The 18,304-nt window shown below is 39.0% G+C and overlaps 2 protein-coding genes across 3 annotated transcripts in view; one reads left to right on the forward strand and one right to left on the reverse strand.

Moving 5' to 3' along the window:
- Positions 1-12,186, forward strand: LOC141737538 (adipocyte plasma membrane-associated protein-like). 2 transcript variants are annotated; one of them, XM_074572353.1, is made up of 9 exons: positions 1-176; positions 1,271-1,360; positions 1,923-2,044; positions 5,375-5,473; positions 6,873-7,022; positions 7,445-7,557; positions 8,755-8,915; positions 10,337-10,532; positions 10,779-12,186. In XM_074572353.1, exons 1-9 carry the CDS (start codon positions 115-117, stop codon positions 10,974-10,976), a joined length of 1,191 nt encoding a protein of 396 aa, XP_074428454.1. In that variant the 5' UTR covers positions 1-114; the 3' UTR covers positions 10,977-12,186. The 2 variants fall into 2 exon arrangements, with proteins under 2 accessions (XP_074428454.1, XP_074428462.1); XM_074572361.1 differs by having other exon boundaries at positions 6,873-6,932; positions 10,779-11,740.
- The window catches only part of GNS (glucosamine (N-acetyl)-6-sulfatase), a 21,755-nt gene continuing 15,182 nt past the window's right edge, over positions 11,732-18,304 (reverse strand). The window contains exons 13-14 of the mRNA XM_074572339.1: positions 16,284-16,444; positions 11,732-15,444 (exon numbers count right to left, since the gene is read on the reverse strand). Coding sequence (XP_074428440.1) covers positions 15,369-15,444; positions 16,284-16,444 — 237 coding nt within the window. The 3' untranslated portion in view covers positions 11,732-15,368. The remainder of the gene's footprint in view (positions 15,445-16,283; positions 16,445-18,304) is intronic.

The raw sequence follows: 18,304 nt of genomic DNA on the forward strand, positions 1-18,304 counted from the left end.
ACAGACCTTGAAATTTACGAGTTTCTTCCCCACGTTTACCTCACACTCGGCCCCGCCCGAGGAGTCGTCGCTCCCGCCTCCCCTTTTCCCGCCCGGGCGGCGCTGAGGTGAGCAATGGCCGCCGCCGAGGCTGCCTCCTCCCTGAGAAGGGTGGGCGGCTCCCGCCGCGACGCCATGTAAGCACTGGGCTCTGTGGGAGGGAGGAGGGCGATGGCGTCCTCCCGCCCCCGGGAGGGCCGTGAGGGGAGGTCTGCCCCGGGCGGGCGGCGGTGGGGGAAGCGGAGAGAGTCCGCGGGAGGCGGGACCGCCATGTTCTACCTCAGGCGTGCAGGGCCGGAGCGGGGCTTTCCTCTGTCACAAAGGCGCCTCCGGTGTAGAGGGAGCGGAGACGTGCGCTCGCAGTCGGTGCTGTCCCGCTGTACTTAGGTGGGAAAGCCCAGAGGCGAGTGGTTCCTTATTAAAAAAAAAAACCTCTTGGAGAAGCACGAGGTGAATACAGTGAGGAGGTGTCCTGGGCTGGCGTCGATACCCGGCTCCTCCCTCCTCTGGAAATGCCTTTCGAGCTTTTAAATCTCATGTCCCTTCAAGGCTTTTCAGCAGTTTTCTCCAGAAAAGTGGATGTTTAACTTCCTGGTTGTTTTGTGTTTTGTAAAATGGTGTAACTGCTTTGCTGTTCACTTTGGTCTCTGTTGCTCTTCCCTGGGCGTTCTGGCCCTGCAGCTGAGGAGATGATAATGGTTTCACGGGTTCCTCTCATGTGAGACCCCATAGCTTCACGCGTGCCAGAATTCCCAGCCGAGTCCAAGAAAATCCAGCTAAAAATCCACATAGAAAGGGTTAAGTGCAACAACCACATTATGGCTATGTATGCACTTGGTAAACACCATCAATAGCAAATACTCCAATCCTCAGCCAGGGTAAGGTTGGTAAAAGGCTTTAAAAGTACTAGAGTCAGCAAAGTTGCTCACCGCACAAGTAACTGGGCTTGTGTCTCTGCCTGCAGCAGGTACGTACTACTAGAAATACAACTTGGCAAAAGAAACGTGGTGGTTTTTGGCTGGGTCACCCATCCGGAGACAGGGGGAGCTCTATTGCTGGGCCGCTTCTCTCTGGGACTGCTAGGTTGCTGCAGTCTGCTTTGTTCTCTTTCAGTCTATAATTTTAGCACAGAAATTTTTTAACTTTAGAAAAAAATTGACTCTTCTTAGTCCCCTCACACCTTCCTCTTCTATGTGAATGAGTGTACAAATGTTTTTTTTTTCCCTCCTAGGTTCCCAGCATGGGGTTTTCCAGCTGCAGTCCTCGCGACTTTTGCTAGCATTTACTTTTTACCATCTCCCATTGATCCAGAACCATTCATGTATGTTCCCCTGCTTAATTTAAAAGTTCAATAGGATACTTGTATTTGTCAGGAAATACCCGTGCTTTCAAAACTTCTATATATTTAATTCTGCAAGAGCAAATAAAGCATGCTACTTAAGTTCATATGCAGAAGAAATTGTGTTTCTCATATAAACCTGGAAAACAGAAACACTTTTTTAAACAACTGAATTTCAAGAAAAACATTGCTGACCAGTGCAGTGTTCATATATACATGAAGAGAGATTGTTTGTAGATTTCAGACTAATGATAGGGAATAAAACTCTCTAGGATGATGTCAGTTTTGTGTTTGTATTGATTTCAAAAAAAAAAAAAAGTCTCCTAAAAAGTCTCTATTCTTTTTAGCTTGTGCCTGCAAGCTCCACGGAATTGTTAATTTAATTTGAAGTAATAGTTTTGACAAATACTAATAGTTTTAACAAATTCTTTAAAAAAAGGGAATACCTTGTTACTTGTATCTCTGGAATTAAGTCCCTTCAAATAATTTTATAATCGAATGTTGTGTTGTTTCTTACATCTTATTTATGATTCATTTGGTGCAGTTTTGAAAAGCCACCTCCTGCCTTAGTTGGATCCTTGCAAGTGAATAAAAAGCTTCAGAATGGACAAAGAATCTTCACAGGACAACTAAAAGGTCCTGAGTCTTTTACTGTTGATGATGAAGGCAAGTAGATAACTTCCCAATGGGTAAAAAGTTATTAATTTCCTCCATGCTATACATCTTATACATCTGTTTGGTCGAGTTATTAAAAGAGAAGACTTAAGAAGATAAATCCAAGATTTAAGAATTAAATCCAAAGAAAGAAAAATAGGCATGTTTGCTAAATTATTGCTCAAAAAATATTAAGATAATTGTATGATCTTCTGTATCTTCACATTTGTAAACATATCCCTGGAAATATTCCAGAACATTTTGTTATCTGCTGCTCCCAAGGACACAGCAAGTGTCCTGAAGACCCAACATAGACCCATGAATTGGCAACATATAGAAATCTTATTAAAATATGTTAAAAAGGTAGAAAATGGCATATTCTTTAAAAGTAATGTGTAAAAAGATTTTTGTGGGAATTCTACCGAATGTGAGTCTAAGCTAAGCTTGGGCTTTTGACATAGAACTAGTGATAAGCTTGCCTTCCTTTTTTTTTGTTTTGGGTTGGTGTGGTTTTTTTTTTCTATTTCAGGCTTCTAAAAGTAGTGTTAATTTGCTGCTTGAGCTCGGTCACTGAGCTCGGCACACTTTAATTTCAAAAGCTGTTATTGAATATGGAGCCACAGAGGGAGGGCAAATGGAGTTGTTTTAAAATTTGAATAGTTCTCAAAAATATATTTTTAGAGCAGCTTGGAATATAAAATAACATTTTACTGTAATATAAAACCTCCCCTTATTCATGTAATTCATCTTGCTTGTCTGGCAGCTGTAAGGTGGCAAAACGGTAGGTGCAGGAGCCTTACAGATGGCGGGAAGCAGAGGGCTGAAGTGGTGACAAGTAGCACATTTAACATCTTTCCAGCAACTTTTACCTAGAGCATGACTGAAGTAGGGGCTGCGATGAAAGTTCAAGCCAAATAGAGGAGAGACACTGTCATCTTCTGTTTAGGACACAGGTTTAGTGCTGTAGACTTGGGACTCACCTGTTCTGGAGGAACAGGTAACAGTGGATAAAATAGATTTCTGCAGTAGCCAGTAGAGAGAAGCAGGTATCTCCCAGTCCAGAGCAGTTTGAGCCAGGCAGTTCAGACACCCTCCCTTACTGCTCATGCTAGTTTTATGGTATTTTTCAAAGAAATATTGAATGGCCCAGGGCATGTTTGTTTGAAAGATACCATCTTGTGTTGTGTGCTGTGGAGGTGAGAGGTAATCATCTGGAATGTTCTTGTTTGCCATTGTGCAAGCTGAAATTAGAAGCGTTTTCAGTCGTAGCCGTGTAATAGGTCTGGAAGGGACCTATCTCACCACCTTGCATTGAGGCACCTATTGCTAAGCAAATGTCTACCCAAAGCGGTTTCCTTCCTGCTTTTCTCAAAGGTGCTATTTTAAATTGTCTTTTTATTGCATTTTTTGTTCTCCACCTCTTCATCTACAACTTTCAGAAAGGGTAGCATTCACAACCGGAGTTTTGCAGAGTATATTTTAAATATGAGGATTAATCCTGCAAATGCTCTGTGTTGGCAAATCTAACCTCTTTCATGATGCTATCTAAAGTACTGTTTTGGTTCTATTAGGAGACCAGATTCAGCCAGTTGAAATCATACAATATGACCAAGGCTGTAGTAAGTGTTGTGGGGCTCTAGTCTGATTTAGGTAAATGCTGTTTTCCGTATCAGTAAGACAGGATATTATGGGTAATTAGAGTAGTTCCATTTTGCCTCCACTTTACTACAAATACTCATGAGACAAGTCTAGTGCAAAACCCACTTGCACTAGCTATATAAATCTAAATATATCATCATAGCCTAGTGCATAGCATGATAAAAAAATAACATTACAAGTCTAAGATTTCTCTCTTTAAATACAGAATCTGGTATGTGATCAGAAATTTCAGCTGTTTCCAACATGCCTCGGGAGGCATTAGAATGCCACTATATTTCATGACAGCAAAGTTCGACCTCTCTTTTTTCCCAGACAAAGTTGTTGTATTGAACCGTGGCTCTGAAGTTCTCCCCTCAGCTAAACAGGTGCTTTCTGTATGCCAGTAATCCTAGACAATTCTTTTAATCTAGATCTGACAGCTGACATTTTGAGAATCTGTCCTATTTGCTCATAACATTTGTCCTTAGATGTGAGTGAGCAGATGCTAGACATTTTTATATCTGTTTATCTGCTCTGGTGTAAGTGCTTATTAGACAAAGTCAGAATCTGTGGGTATTTAGTGATATTGGCACAGAAATGTAGCGTAACTTTTATGCAGTATCTTTTAACACCTATTGCCAACTGACAGTGCACGTTTTTAAATGTAAATGAGGCCAGGGTGGAAATGCAGGTCACATATAAAGAAAATAATGTCTACTTTAGATCAATCTATGTAAATAAAAGTCAAATCAGAGGAATGTTTCCAGACAGTTAACAGACTTTACACTAAAAGCGTATTTTTGTTGAACAGAGCAAATCTAGGATTGGCGATGTGCATTTTACTATTTCAGAGCCTGGACTAGTCAAAAGGTAGGAGGATGCTGTTTTTCAAAGGTGGGGCTTAATCACTGCTAGAGTTTTCCCTCTGATACTCTACACAGAAATTTTTGGAGTTAAATACAATGTCAAAAGATTTGAAGGCTTCCTGTGAGGTTTTTGCCTTGTTAATTTAAACACTTTTAAAGCAGAGGAGAAAGCAACTGCTAAAGAGGTAGCCAATAAAAACAGTGCTTAATCCTTTAATTCAAATTTACACATTTTTGATATTATTCTGGTAATTCAAAACCTAAGCAAAACATCACAGCTTAAAAAAAAACCCCACACTTATTTTTTTTGCTTAGGATTTCCATGTCCTAGGAGAAGGGTTACTTTCTTGTTTTGAATCAGTCATTGTAATGTTTTCCTTTTGTCTACTGAACATTTTAACTAGCTGATGATGTGGCAGAACCCTCAGGACAAAAAGGTAGGTCATGTGAGCTCTGCTAACACTTTCACTGATTTTTATTGACAATATGAGAGTATCACTGTGAATCTTTATTCCCATCCTTGATGCCTTTGCTGCTAACCCAGAGGAGTCTTAAGATAGCTTTTAATGTATTGTTTATTTAAAGTAAACATATGAACAAGTAATATTTTTTCTAATCTCCAATATATTATCGCTCTTTCTGCTTTATAAAACTGTATTTAAAGTAAGATGTATGGTTTCCTGTCTGTTTCATTGCTTTGTGTCTGCATAGAGTATATATATTTCAGCAAGAAGGAAGGGCTCACAATAATGAGGAACATTCTTCTTTTATAGTAAGTTTGATTTGCCTTGGTCCCTTTTAAAACAGCCTTCTAATATACTTATTTTATTATTTTAAGGTAATATCTACACTGGTACTGTGGATGGGAAACTGTGGATGATCAGTGGTGACCAGCTGCATTTCCTTACTCAAATGGGGCAGGATATGCCTGCATGTGGTGAGCTATAGTTTTGATGTGAAAATGACAACAAACTTGCTCATATAAATATCACCAAATGAGCAATTGAAGTGCTATTCTTGCTGCTGTTAACTTTTTCTGATTCTTTTATGCAAATTTGTAAGAGAGGCCTAATGCTGTCATGTAGTTTTTCCTAATGTAGGCAGGATTAAGGCATAAAGGCACACTTCTCTACTCCTTGAGACTGACTTGGAGAGACTTGACATGGTTTGCCATTTAAATAAGGAACAACATTTTATAGAAGTCCTTCTGTACGTAGCTCTTTGAGGGTGGGTGGTCTAAAGACATGATTTATGCAATTATTTTCCTGCCTCAAGGTCAAAATGTATTTTAGGAACAGTTCAAATCTTACAAAGGAATCGGAGATTATAGCCTGTCCTGGTACTGGACTGCAAATTTACTTGTAAATGAGGAAGACAAACACCAAAATGTTTACGTTTTTACTCTGTTGCTTTTTTGATGAATCAAGCAGGCCTGAAAAGCTATTGAAATAGATGACTGCCTGTAGCCTGGTTTCCCAGGCACGACAGTTGTGTGGGTGCTTTCCCTGTCCCCAAAATCCCTGTGCTATGGGCTAATCTCTACTGAATTTGAAAGAATTCTCAAAGATTACTGAACTTTTTTTTGAGTTTTATGCAAATAATTGACTATGTGGAAGTTAAGAAACAAAAAATGAGACCAAAATGATTGATCTGTTCAGAGTGAGACCAGAACTCAGCTGTTAACTTTATGGCAGCTGTCAAGCAGTCAGTCAGCTTGTGTTACTGGTGGGTTAGGGTTCTAGTGAGATGTAATGGATGTTGTCCCTTGCTTTCTGGAGTATTGGGGGAAAATATGTATTTCGGAGTAGAGGGCATTAGGTCACAAAACTGTAGGGTGTCAAGCTTTACTAATTTCACTGGTCTCAGGAAAATTACTATAAAAATACTAAACATGGTAGATCCGCTTTTTTGTAGTTTTACCTCTGGAACTTGGTCTCCTCAGCTGAAGGGAAGTAGTTAGTTAAATCTTTGCTAAAAGTGGTTTTCTCCCATCTTTTTTCTTGTGGATATAAAATGCGCAGCAGCTAACCCATTTTGTTTCACTAATTTAGTACTTCTTCAGTCATCTTTAAAGTTGTCTGGGAAAACAGAGTAGAGCTGAATTGCCCTGAAAGTTGGGAGCAAATTTTTTCTGAAGTAGCAAGGAACAGAGATGACTAGATTGACATTATACTGTCACTTCCTTTGCAAGCTACTTTTAGAGACAGTTTAAGGAAGCTTTTAAGGATCTGGTTTATTATTCCAATATGATAGTTTAGTGCTTTTCAGCCATTGCATTTCAGGATCTTCATTTTGTCAACCTCGTGGTCTTACACATCCTCCTATTTCTACCTCAGGAACTCCAGACTATGAACCAATATGTGGCCGACCCCATGGAGTCCGAATGGATCAGGATGGTAACTTGATTGTGGTGGATTCTTATTTAGGCCTGTACAAAGTCAATCCAAGGACAGGAGAGAAAACCCTCCTGCTATCGAGTGAAAAAGGTGATGCTACAGTTAGTGGGGAAGTAGATTGATCTTGGGTTTGATCCTCATGCTTATATATAAATTGGAAGCTCAGGGCACTTGAATCAGTGGAGAGCAATACTAGTGAGCGTGGGGACTGGGGCTGATTGAAAGCCCACTGGCTTTATATTTTTAAGATTTGTTTAAAAAGCAACGATATTTGTCCGAGGCTTTTTGTTCAGTATATGTTATGTTAAGCAGCAACCTGAACATATTTCCCTGCAAATGAAAGTAATTTGGAGCTTGGACTTTAGCTTGGGACAAATTAAGGATAGCAATAGCATTAACTATGACATTTGGAATTGCAACGTCTGAAATCTTAAGCTTGTGTGGATCTGAATCACTTCGAACACGTGGTGGTTTTGTACTTATTTTAATCAGTAGTCATTTTTATTAACCAGGTGTGGATGGACTGCCTTTCAAATTCCTAAATGGATTAGAAATATCAAAGAAAAATTTGATTTATTTTACGGATTCAAGTAGCAAGTGGGAAAGACGACATCACAAATATGAGGTGAGATGAGGTAATCTTTGTAGCCATTTGTTCAGGCAGCTTAAGTGTTAATTTTTGTGCTGGCAGCACCATGTACTAGGCTGCAGAAGAGACCAACTTTTTTCAATACTGCTTGTGTGTTTTAGCCAAGCATGCTATGAATGCAGCGTGTTCGAGCCCTGAGGCAGAGGATGGGCTGTGCTATCCTGTAGCTGCTCTTCTGAAAAAAAACCTCCGGGTATGACTACCCAAAGAAATTGTCATGTGATGCACTACAGTCTAGATTTTTACAGCATGTTAGTTTCTCTCGAGTATCTGTCTACAAGCATGCTCTTGTACTGCAGTAAATGCAAGGTAGCAAATTGCTGGTGTACTTGAAGGTATCTTTTCTGTGTAGTCACAGCCTTTGAGTAAAACTTTATCTAGAACAATCTGTTTGTAACGCTGAAAGCCACTGAGGTCACAGACATGAAGTTTACACTGAATCTCATCTTTACTACCGGAACTGCAGATAAAATTAAGCAAAGAGAAAAATCACATGAAGGGAAACGTGTTTAATTTAAGGGATGGGAGTTATTAAAGGAAAAAAAAAAAGAATAGTTGAAATCTCTTATGTGTCACTTGCTGTTTCTTAAAGCTATCAGAATTATTGTTTGGTAGTATATAATCTTTGCCATTCAGTATTTCAGACTTGACAAGGGGCTGCCAGTACAAATGACAATGATAAAGGCAGTTTCCTCTTCACGGGGCTTATGTGTACATAGTTCAAAGCTGCCTTGCAGATTTTAAGCACAAGAAACCTATTAAAACTATTTCATATCAGAAGTAAAATGTCATCTGTTTACTTGCTTTAGCAAAACACTCGTGAATGCTTTCCAGTTTGATTTGAAGAAGTTGTTAATTCTTCACAGAAGCCTGATAGGCCTCAATGTTTTGCTGAAGCAGGAACTGCAGAATAACATATTTTGAATTCTGGGTTTTGTAACCCCCATGTTCCTCTGGTTTTGCAAGAATACTGTGATCAGCCTGGGAAATGACATGAACAGAATCCTTTGCTCCTTTAGTGGTGTGAGCTTATTGTTTTTATAAAGATGCCATCTGCTGTTCTGTGAAGTCTGCTTTTATCTAATTCATGTTAATACAACTTCTGAATATTTTCTGTTGTAATTGAAACCAGGTATTTTGATAGCCTAGTTTTTCATTAATGTATTGATTAAGGTAATTGAAACAAATCATCTTGGTCGCCTCTTGGCCTATGATCCTGTGACAAGAACAGGAAGAACGGTGCTCAGTGGCTTGTACATGGCAAATGGGATTGCACTGTCTCCTGATGAAGATTACATATTAATAGCAGAAACCAGCATATGCAGAATCATTCGGTATGTTAAACATCTCCTCCAAGATATAAAATATTACATGTTTTTAATAAATCTCTAGATGTGGTTTTCATGTTTTTATTTTTCTGTTTTTCCTTACTTCTCTAAAAATGTAAACTGAAGATGTGCAGTTAGCAGAGTTGCTATTGGAAACAGTCTAAATTACTTTTTTCTATTGCAAGAGTCACAGGTTTTAGTTAATTCTAGGAAGAGATTAACGGTTGTTCTTTCCACTGCCAAGTGTTTTTTATTCTGATTTACTGAAATAGTGGGCCCTAATTCCTTCAGACTCAATTACAATTATCCTGATGACTTCATTATTACAGTTACAGCAGACCTCAGAGGACAACTGTCACTGCGTGATTATGATGATTAGCATAACACTCCATTTTTCCCATTTTAAAGGGAGTTAGTTTTTTAAGTTTTTTGTTTCATGGAAGTTTGAAAGACAAATTTAATATTAGTTTTCATTTAACAGGCGCATTTTCTATGAATAGATTTTTTTTTTTAATAGAACCATGGAGGTTCTGTTTATATTACATGCTGTCACGGATGGAGTGATGCACTTCGCTTGTAAGAGAGAAGCAGCAATATATTTATTGATGGAAAAAACCAATTTAACAAAGTTTGACAGTAAATGTGACTGTTTTAATAAGATTTGATGGCAAGGTACACTTGGTTATTTACTGCATCGAGGACAGGGTCAGACAGACCTGTCAGGGAGACGCTCCCATTGAGTCAAGGTTCAGAAGGGACCCCCTTTGCTATCTAAACTCCTTCTCAGAGAAGAGTCTAGGTGCAGCTGCATCTAATCCTAGTCACAGACTTGGTCAATGGTTTATAGCTAAAGGATTGTATCATCTGCACAATCAATCCTTTATATTACTTAGCTAAGATTTCAAAGTTTAGCATGCTATTAGTCACTTACTGAGGATCCGTTGCGGCAAGGAATCTCTGAAGTAACCTTGAGAGGCATCCCTACTCAAGGGGAGATCCTGGCATGCAGCCCACTGCAGTTCAGAAGTAAAAAGGGCTCTTGGAGTAGCAGTATTGTGGTTAGGTGGGCACATTGCTCAAGTTAGCTCTTGGCTATTGTGTTGTTATCTGTCTCCCCAAAACCACATTGAGCCAGGTGCAGCCATCACAACTAAGTGCAGCAGTTATGATCGCCATGGGTGGTTATTGCTTTGGCAGGGTTACTGGAAATAAAGGTCAGGTTGGTGGTGGAGCACACCGTCACACATGCAGATAGATGAGGTTTTTGACCAATCATTGCTACTCAAGTTTAGTCCCTCTTTGCATTTACTACTTCTTGCAGAGGCCTTTTCTCTATTTTGAAGAATCCCTTGCAGGAATCAAAATGCTGTTAAGCTTACTGCATTCTTAGCAGCCACTATAACTCATGCAAAATTCCCTTTTTGCAGCTATTGGTTGAGTGGAGCTAATGCAGGAAAAAAAGAAGTTTTTATGGACAACCTGCCTGGGTATCCAGACAACATCAGATTATCAAGTACAGGCTTATACAGAGTTGGAATATCTACTCCTCGCTTTCCTAGTTTCTTTTCTCCTTTTCTGGATGCTTTAGGACCGTATCCATTCCTGAAGAGATTTATTGCAAAGGTAAATTTGACACCTTCTTGAGCAAGCAGGCACTGGCTGTACTTCAAGATTAGTGAGCAATTACTGGACTGCCAGCTTTAGACACAGTCCAGTGGATATTGTCAAAAGATTAAGTGACAGCTGAATCTGACTAGAGCAACATCTGGAGAGCAATATCTTAGCATTGCCATTTTCTTCTAGTCATGGAATTTCTTTTCCACCCCTTGAATGAAGTGTTAACACTGTGTATTTCTTTTTCTAAAACAGGTGACTCCTTTATCATTCTACAGCATTTTTCTTCACAAACATGGCTTGTTCTTAGAAATTAACAACAAAGGAGACATTGTGGCAAGCTTCCATGACCCTGACGGTAGCGTCACTTGGGCTGTCAGTGATGTGTTTGAGCATGATGGGAAGATGTATGTAGGTAATACAGAGCTGCCTTTTCTTGTGGTGCTACAGTAAACTGTATTGTTTCCATAAGAAGGAGCATCAAAAGAAGGAGCATTGTTTCAAGCAGCTGTTAAATTACTTAATGGAAGACTGCTACATCACTGAAGGAAAACCGAAACTGATACCACATGGTTAAGCAGAAATGAAAATACAATGCAGAAATACTTATTTTAGAAGCTTGTGAAAGCCTCAGACTTTCACCTTTAAATAGGTTAAGGGTACCAAATCACCTTGCTCTATAGTTCAGAAAATAGTTATGTATATATTTTTAAACAAATAGTTGCAGACTCATCCAAGGAATTCAGTCTGTAACAAGGATTGAGGTGAGTAAGCAGCACATATCTTACTGTTGCTCACAGTTCCCATTTTAGAAAAAGCCTCATGTAGGATTTTATTCTTCCTCTTTCCCAGAGACAGAACACACTGCTTTTGATTATGAACAGCAGTTTCTCCATTGTCTATTTTGTTGAAGTTTTCCATCTATTTAACTACTTCAGTTTCCAAGGAAATACGAGCAAGTACAGCTTGCATTTAAATTTGTTCTCTCACCTCAGTGTTTCTTCCTGGTGCAAAGCAGTCACGTGTTGTCTTGCTAGACACTGTACTTACTTAAGGTTCCCTGTGACCATATAAAAGTTCACTGGTGGCCATTGTTAAGTAGCAGGGCAGTAAGCAGAGAACAGGCTTATAAATTAGCAATTCAGTCTTTAGAAGTGTGACACACTTGATCCCATGGAAAGGTTTAACTGAAGCTCAGTAACAGAAGATAGGAAGTTTGATAGGCAGTTTATTTTTTCTTTCCCCAAAAGTGCAGCAGTGAACAGGGTCCTCTGGAAGGGCACTTTCTAAACAAACGTTCAAAACAGCAGAAGTTAAGTATGCTCACAACATGCTACAGCAAAGTATGCTCACATACAGAATAATACAAATAAAATTCATTTTAATTGAATTACAATAAATGACAGCTGTTTCGTTATGATGAAATATTGCATTTAGCTTGTAGAATCAGTCTTAAATTTAACTTGATTGAAAAGGCATTATACCTGCTTTGGGTGTGTGTTTGCAGGTATGTGTCACTGTTACAGCTTTATTCCTCAAAACGAAGAAGTCCCAATTTACTGGGCCTATGCTGGGTAAGCACGTACTAGCTTTATTCGCTTACACTGAAGTGATGATACTGAATGTTTTTTGGTTTAGGATAATGTAATAAAGTTATTAACTGTATTTCTGCCTGTATAGTATCTACTTTACCAGATCAGATCATTAAAATTCACAGGTCTGCTTTTGATAATGATTCAAAAAAAAAAAATATCACATTTTACCTAAACCCAACTTCATAACTGTTAAGGCCCCTTCATTTAAAATTCTGCACTGGTAAGGCCCTTTCATTTAACACAAATGCCTTCAGTGATAAGATACAGATACAGCCATGGCCAAATAGCATATGAAATGGAATATCCAGGAAGACCATTTAGTTTTAGAATCACTTAGTGGTGAATTACATCTGGATAAGAGTCAAAGTTCCTTCATGGTGTTTTTTTTAATCATCAAGGATTAGAATTAACAGTATTCATTCAAGGCTGTAAAAATACTCAGAGTTAACTGCTTCATGGAAACAGACCCCAGGCAAGTGACAAACTCCTCTAAAAGCAATGGAAGGCAGGCAGCTGTTGGTTCCTGTTCTTCCTTCAACTACATGCTTTTGCTGAACAGTTCTTAAGTCTTAATCATAGTGTGAATGAAGCAGGCATTTCCCTGAACCGCTATTCTGGTTAAGTAAGGACTGACTAATTTCATTATGAATTTCAATTTAATACAACATTTACTACCTACAACAGGTTTCAGGGATAGTGTGGTTCTCTGGCAGTGAGCAGGTAAGTTATTGAGCCTAGTTACAAAATGCTTTACAGGTGTGTGCAGATAGCAGAAGTGTTAATTTGGGTAGAACATCTGGTGACACATACTGAATAATCTCCATCAATTCTGTCAACTTTCATATTAGTTATTAGGCAAAAAGTAAATCATTCAAAAGAAAATTTCCTTGTTATGGCTTAAGATCACTTTAAGAAAAGACAGCATTAGAATTACACATCTGTACCCATAGCAAAGTTTTTTCTATTAAGGAGCAACATAACGCACATTACTTGCACTGAAACTTAACTCAAGCAGAAACTTGACATAGGACCTAGATTTGATACAACTGTTGAGGGTTTAACGTGCAGCAATCAATGTATTTCACACTAGCCTCCACACAGCTACCAAAATAAAAAAGTTTAAACAAAGAGCAAGTCTAAGTTGCTAGAATTATCTGAGCAAAACACTACTTTAGGTTTAGCTCAGTGTGCAAGAAAACACTTGAGAGCATGAAAACAACTTTGGTTTTGTTTTTAAAGACAAAACAGAGTCTGGAGGATATTGATGGGCAATACTAAGGCTTCCGAAACAACAACCAGGATAAAGCTACAGTTGTAGTGGAAGGGAAAAAAAAAAAAAAAAAAAGTCCTGAGTTTTTGAAAGTGTGTAAGTAGTTTGAATCCAAAACCTCTCTAAATTTATACAGATGCTCTAGCTGAAAAGTTACCTTTCAAGCAATTTTTTTCCTCCAAGTATTTGGTCACTCTAGAGGTTTGAAACCATGAGTTAGATTTGAGACAAAAGCTCTATAAAATCTAACCTATAGGCCATCACAGAAGTTTGCAACTCCAAACTACAGGAAGGACAACTTCTGTGCTTCCAGAATTAAAAGCCAAGAAAGTTTAACTTATCTTATTTGTAGCATTGCTTGTATCCAGTTTCTGGATCTGTGCACCGGGGTATGCATCTTCATAGTTTTGAAAGAGACGTACTTTGTTGCCTACTTGATTACTTAGAAGAAGGTTTTATGTGACAGAAGTTGAAATCATCATGCTTTCTATTTGGGTAAAAGCTCTGAAATAACTAACTGAAAACTAAACAGTTGTGCCACAGTCTGTTTGACAAGGGAACACTTATCTTGACCGATAACGCAGTTGATCTGCCCACGTGCAACATGAACTTGTCTTGCAAGAGAGAACACAATTCAGTGTTTCTAGAGGGTGTTTTGACAATGAATCTATTCAGAAGATACATGCTAACGCAAGATTGGGTGTTTGTCAAGATTTAGAAAGATACTCAAGTTTGGGTGCAAGCAATGGCTGCATTTCAGATAAGCCTAATCAGAAGGTTGAAAAGACAACATCACCCTTCCAAAGGGAAACCAAGTGATAGCGTACTGCAGTCAGACATCTGACGTCAGTCCTTTGGTGTGAAGGCCACTTACTGCAGGTTCTGAGTAGTTATGTCTCAACCAAAAAGCAATACTCTATGAAGCACTTAAACTGCCTAAAATAGCCCTCCTAGCCTAGCTTCTAGTGAGCAATGATTTATTTATTTTTAGCTAGTTTGCTCTCAAAATAATTTACCTTCAAGAATCTAATCAACATAAGATGTCAGACAATTCAAGACATTTAGAGGTTAGAGACAGATCAACTCGACTGTGGTGCCCAGGGTTGGCATCTTTTTTGTGATTATTTTTTTTTTTTAGTATTACTTCTGTTCATGTATTAAAACAGACTTAAGAGTTAGCTCAAAACACAGGCACGCTTATTTGAATACTTGTTAGTCTCAACACTCTCTTGTTTAACTCACTAGGAAGTCTATATTAAACCCTAAGTTTTTTCAGTAGTACATAGTAACCCATTCCAGCATTTCAAACTAGAAGAAGGTTGAAATTACATTCTTGTTTGCAAGTTACCAAAGCTGTCCTACAAAATTCATTGGTCTCATTTGAAGTGGTCTCCTTGAAAGAGAATATTTAGCATACAGATTTTAATTCTGCACAAGACACTGGCTAGTCAGATCCTACAGTTTTGACTAATGCCTTCCTACGCTATTTTGGGCTGGTTTGCTATTGTCGTTAACAGCTTTGAGCTCGATACAGGAAATCTATAATTAAACATAGCTTTTAAGGAAGTCTATGACACTGAATATGGGTGAGCATTACTGTGCAATAGCACCTGCCTACCTAACCCAACTCAAATACACATGTATTGATTTTTAGAACAAAATAAACTGTTCAGATCCATAGGCATAGGTTCACCTCTGTGCCTGTGATATGAAAAGGTACTTGAAAGACAAAGGTGGTAATCAACTATCTCAGCAAGACAGATTAGCCGTGTCTAATGATTTAGAGTTACAGTTCAGCTGTAAATATACATATTGCACAAGGCAACCAGCTAAAGACAAGGGTTTTTTCTTCCAAACAGGGTTTGAATAGCCCATTAGAAGTCTTCCAGCTGCGATCAGCGAGAGTTACAGAGACAGACCTGCTGCAGTCACTGGAGAAACTGGTCAGTGGGAGCTGATTACGAAAGGCTCTTCAGTGCCTTACAAGGACCGCGCAGAAAACCTCCGAGCCCGAACACCGTGATTGCTGAACATGAGCCGTGGGTCAAACCTGTACCTATAGAAAGGAACAGAGTCTCTGTGAGCTACAGCTAGCCCACAGTGATCGACACTTCTCAAAATAGCTTATTTCTAGAATAGCTCTGGTACAAGGCTACATGAATAGTCGCTTTCTTAACAGTATGCAGCAGGGACACTCTCTCTACATATTACAAAAAGATTAATTATAACAACACACAACTAAGGAGTTGATAGTTTCCCAAGAAATAAATACTAGCTACAACACACCACCAGCATACTGGCATGTATAACATCAAGCATTCAGGAGATTCATTCTAACAGAAAGCTTTGCTGCCTCAAATTACAAACTTACATAGCACAACTGTAAGGACATTTTAAATAGTGCTTAAAAAAGCTTCAGCCCAAGTGATTATGAACTGAATTTTGAGGTAGGAAGTGCGACTTGCTTACAACAGCTAATACATACAGCTTAGGTCCCACTTTGCTTTGCTAACAGTACCTCCAGGAACAACCAGAGCAAGAATTTGGGAAATTCCTGCCTACAGAAACCTGCAGAGCTTTTCCTTGTTTGTAGGTGAACCCGAGGTCATGTGTCTGTGGCCACTCAGCACAGCTGTAAGCTTCAGCTATTCTAAGTCAAGAGTGGTTGACAAGATTAAAGTAGTCATAGTAATACCATCAAGCTGTATTTGGTAGGCTAAATTAAAATAGAGACTAAACATTAAAAAATAGAAGCACCAAGAAAGCATCTCTATTAAACAACAGTATGTATGCCAGTAATACATTTCATCATAAATACCCTCTATAAAAGCTTAATTTTAAAAATATATAGTTATATTTAAAAGTATTATAATAATGAATTGAATCGGTGTTTACCCGGGATCGAAGACACCTGGTGTACGGCAAGTTGCTCCTGAACACGACTGCAGCATCATTAATCGGTAGTTCATCTTTTCTAGAATTTCTTGATCAATTGTTTTAGCAATGTTATTGATCTGATGTGGATCTGCAGTCAAATTATACACCTCCACAAACACCTGTAGAAGAAAGTTCCTGCACTGTATTAAGTCCTAAATGTGAATTAACATTTAATCATATTATTTGGGAAGAACATTTTATGGCAGCATATAGTCTCAAATGTTACTTTCAACTACACTGCAGCATCCTCACACATAAGCTATATTTAGCCATGTGGCTAAGTGGCCAAAGACAGGACAGTGTGCAGGTAAAGCTAAAGTTTTGTGATAGTACAGTATTGGGAAAGTTTTTACTTCCACCTAAAGTACTACCTGCTACACTGCAGATTTTTTTCCTAACACATAAGTAGGCCCTGTCTTACAAGTCTAAGACCACAGCAAGAGGCCGTGGCTAAGCTGGCTGTTTTTTCATTAATGGATCTCAAAACACACAGTTTCACTACCACCACATCACCATTACGTGCACATCAGGTACTTCCGGCTGTCAAATCACTACATGTACAAAATATGCTGAATACAAGTATGCTATAACCTTAATACAAAAAGCTTTTTTTTTGTGTGCGCGTGCTTTGAGAAGGTTTGTCTGGAGGATTTTAGGGCAGATTTGTTTTTTCGTACATTAAATCTCTGAAGCATTCTGTGGGACAAATACTAGTCAAACATATCTCAAGAATTCAGCTGAGGCTTTGTCTGTGCTAGAGTAGGAGGCCTGACTGCGGCTGATGTTGATTAAAACTGGCTGGGTTGTATCTAACTTAGATAAAGATGCATCCAGACAGACGTTGGTTGCGAGCTTTCTTGTAAGAGTCACTGTAAGGTTTTAAAAGCCACATTGCTGCATCTTCCCAATACTGTTAGTCTTAATTTAGCTGACCCAGGTAAGCCGAGTGACCCAAAAATGCCACAGCCATACCTTCTCACCAGAAAAAAGTGATGTGAAGTGTATTATTGGACCAACTTTGGAGTCTACTTTTACAAAGCAAGCTGCAACACTCATTTAACTTCATCATAAATTGTCAGAAAGTGGAAAAATGAAGGGCAGGGTCTGCTAATCAGCATCTTTGTCTCCTATATGGTCTTGCTATCTTACTGCAAAAACCATCTTGTGGGATTTATTCCACTGGTTTCAATTGTTCATTGCAGACTACCAGAAAACATTGTGTGGTGGCATGATAACTGGAGATACCTGCTGCTTATACATTTATTGCACATCTGCTGACAATGCTGTTTATGAGATTTGTGACCCGGTTGCCTCAGATCCAACATGCTCTCTGGGGCAACTGTGTGCAAACAGGCACATGTGAAGATCTGCCCTGTATATACGCCAAGTTTTGTGCACACGGAGGGTGCTCCGCTAGTGAGATTTGAACAGTTTCTGGAGGTGGGACATCATGTCCCTTATACCCAAACAACTGATGATGCAGTTAGAGACCTTTCTCACAGTTGTAACTTAAATACTTGCTTTGCCAGGCAAACAAGTGGGCAACAGAAGAGAATTGATCAGCTTGGGATTTCAGTTTTTCCCAAGGAAGTGAGCTGCGGCTGAACATAAGAACAGCAGAGGTACAATGTAACAGAAAACATTTGTGGTACAGAATACTCAGCCACACGGCGTTAGGGTAGGACAGAGAACTGAACCCAGCCCCAGCACGCTGTTAGGTGATACCAGAAGACAATAGTAATAGTTTAGGCTATTGTCCCTTCCTCACTCCCCTCTCACCCTCCTCCCCCCTTTTTTTTTTCCTTCCCAGAACCCTACAAGGGTTTTGGTCAAACATTCTCACCAGTAGATAAATACTTCACTGTTTATCCTGCAAGCAATGCTAATCTGCTTTTAGGAGTACTTTATGGAAACCTTGGGAGTAGATAAGAGTGCAGACAGTCGCTTGCACACAGTTGTGAACAGTTCACATTTGCTAG

Source organism: Larus michahellis, chromosome 1 (genome assembly GCF_964199755.1).
Source record: "Larus michahellis chromosome 1, bLarMic1.1, whole genome shotgun sequence".
NCBI lineage: Eukaryota > Metazoa > Chordata > Aves > Charadriiformes > Laridae > Larus > Larus michahellis.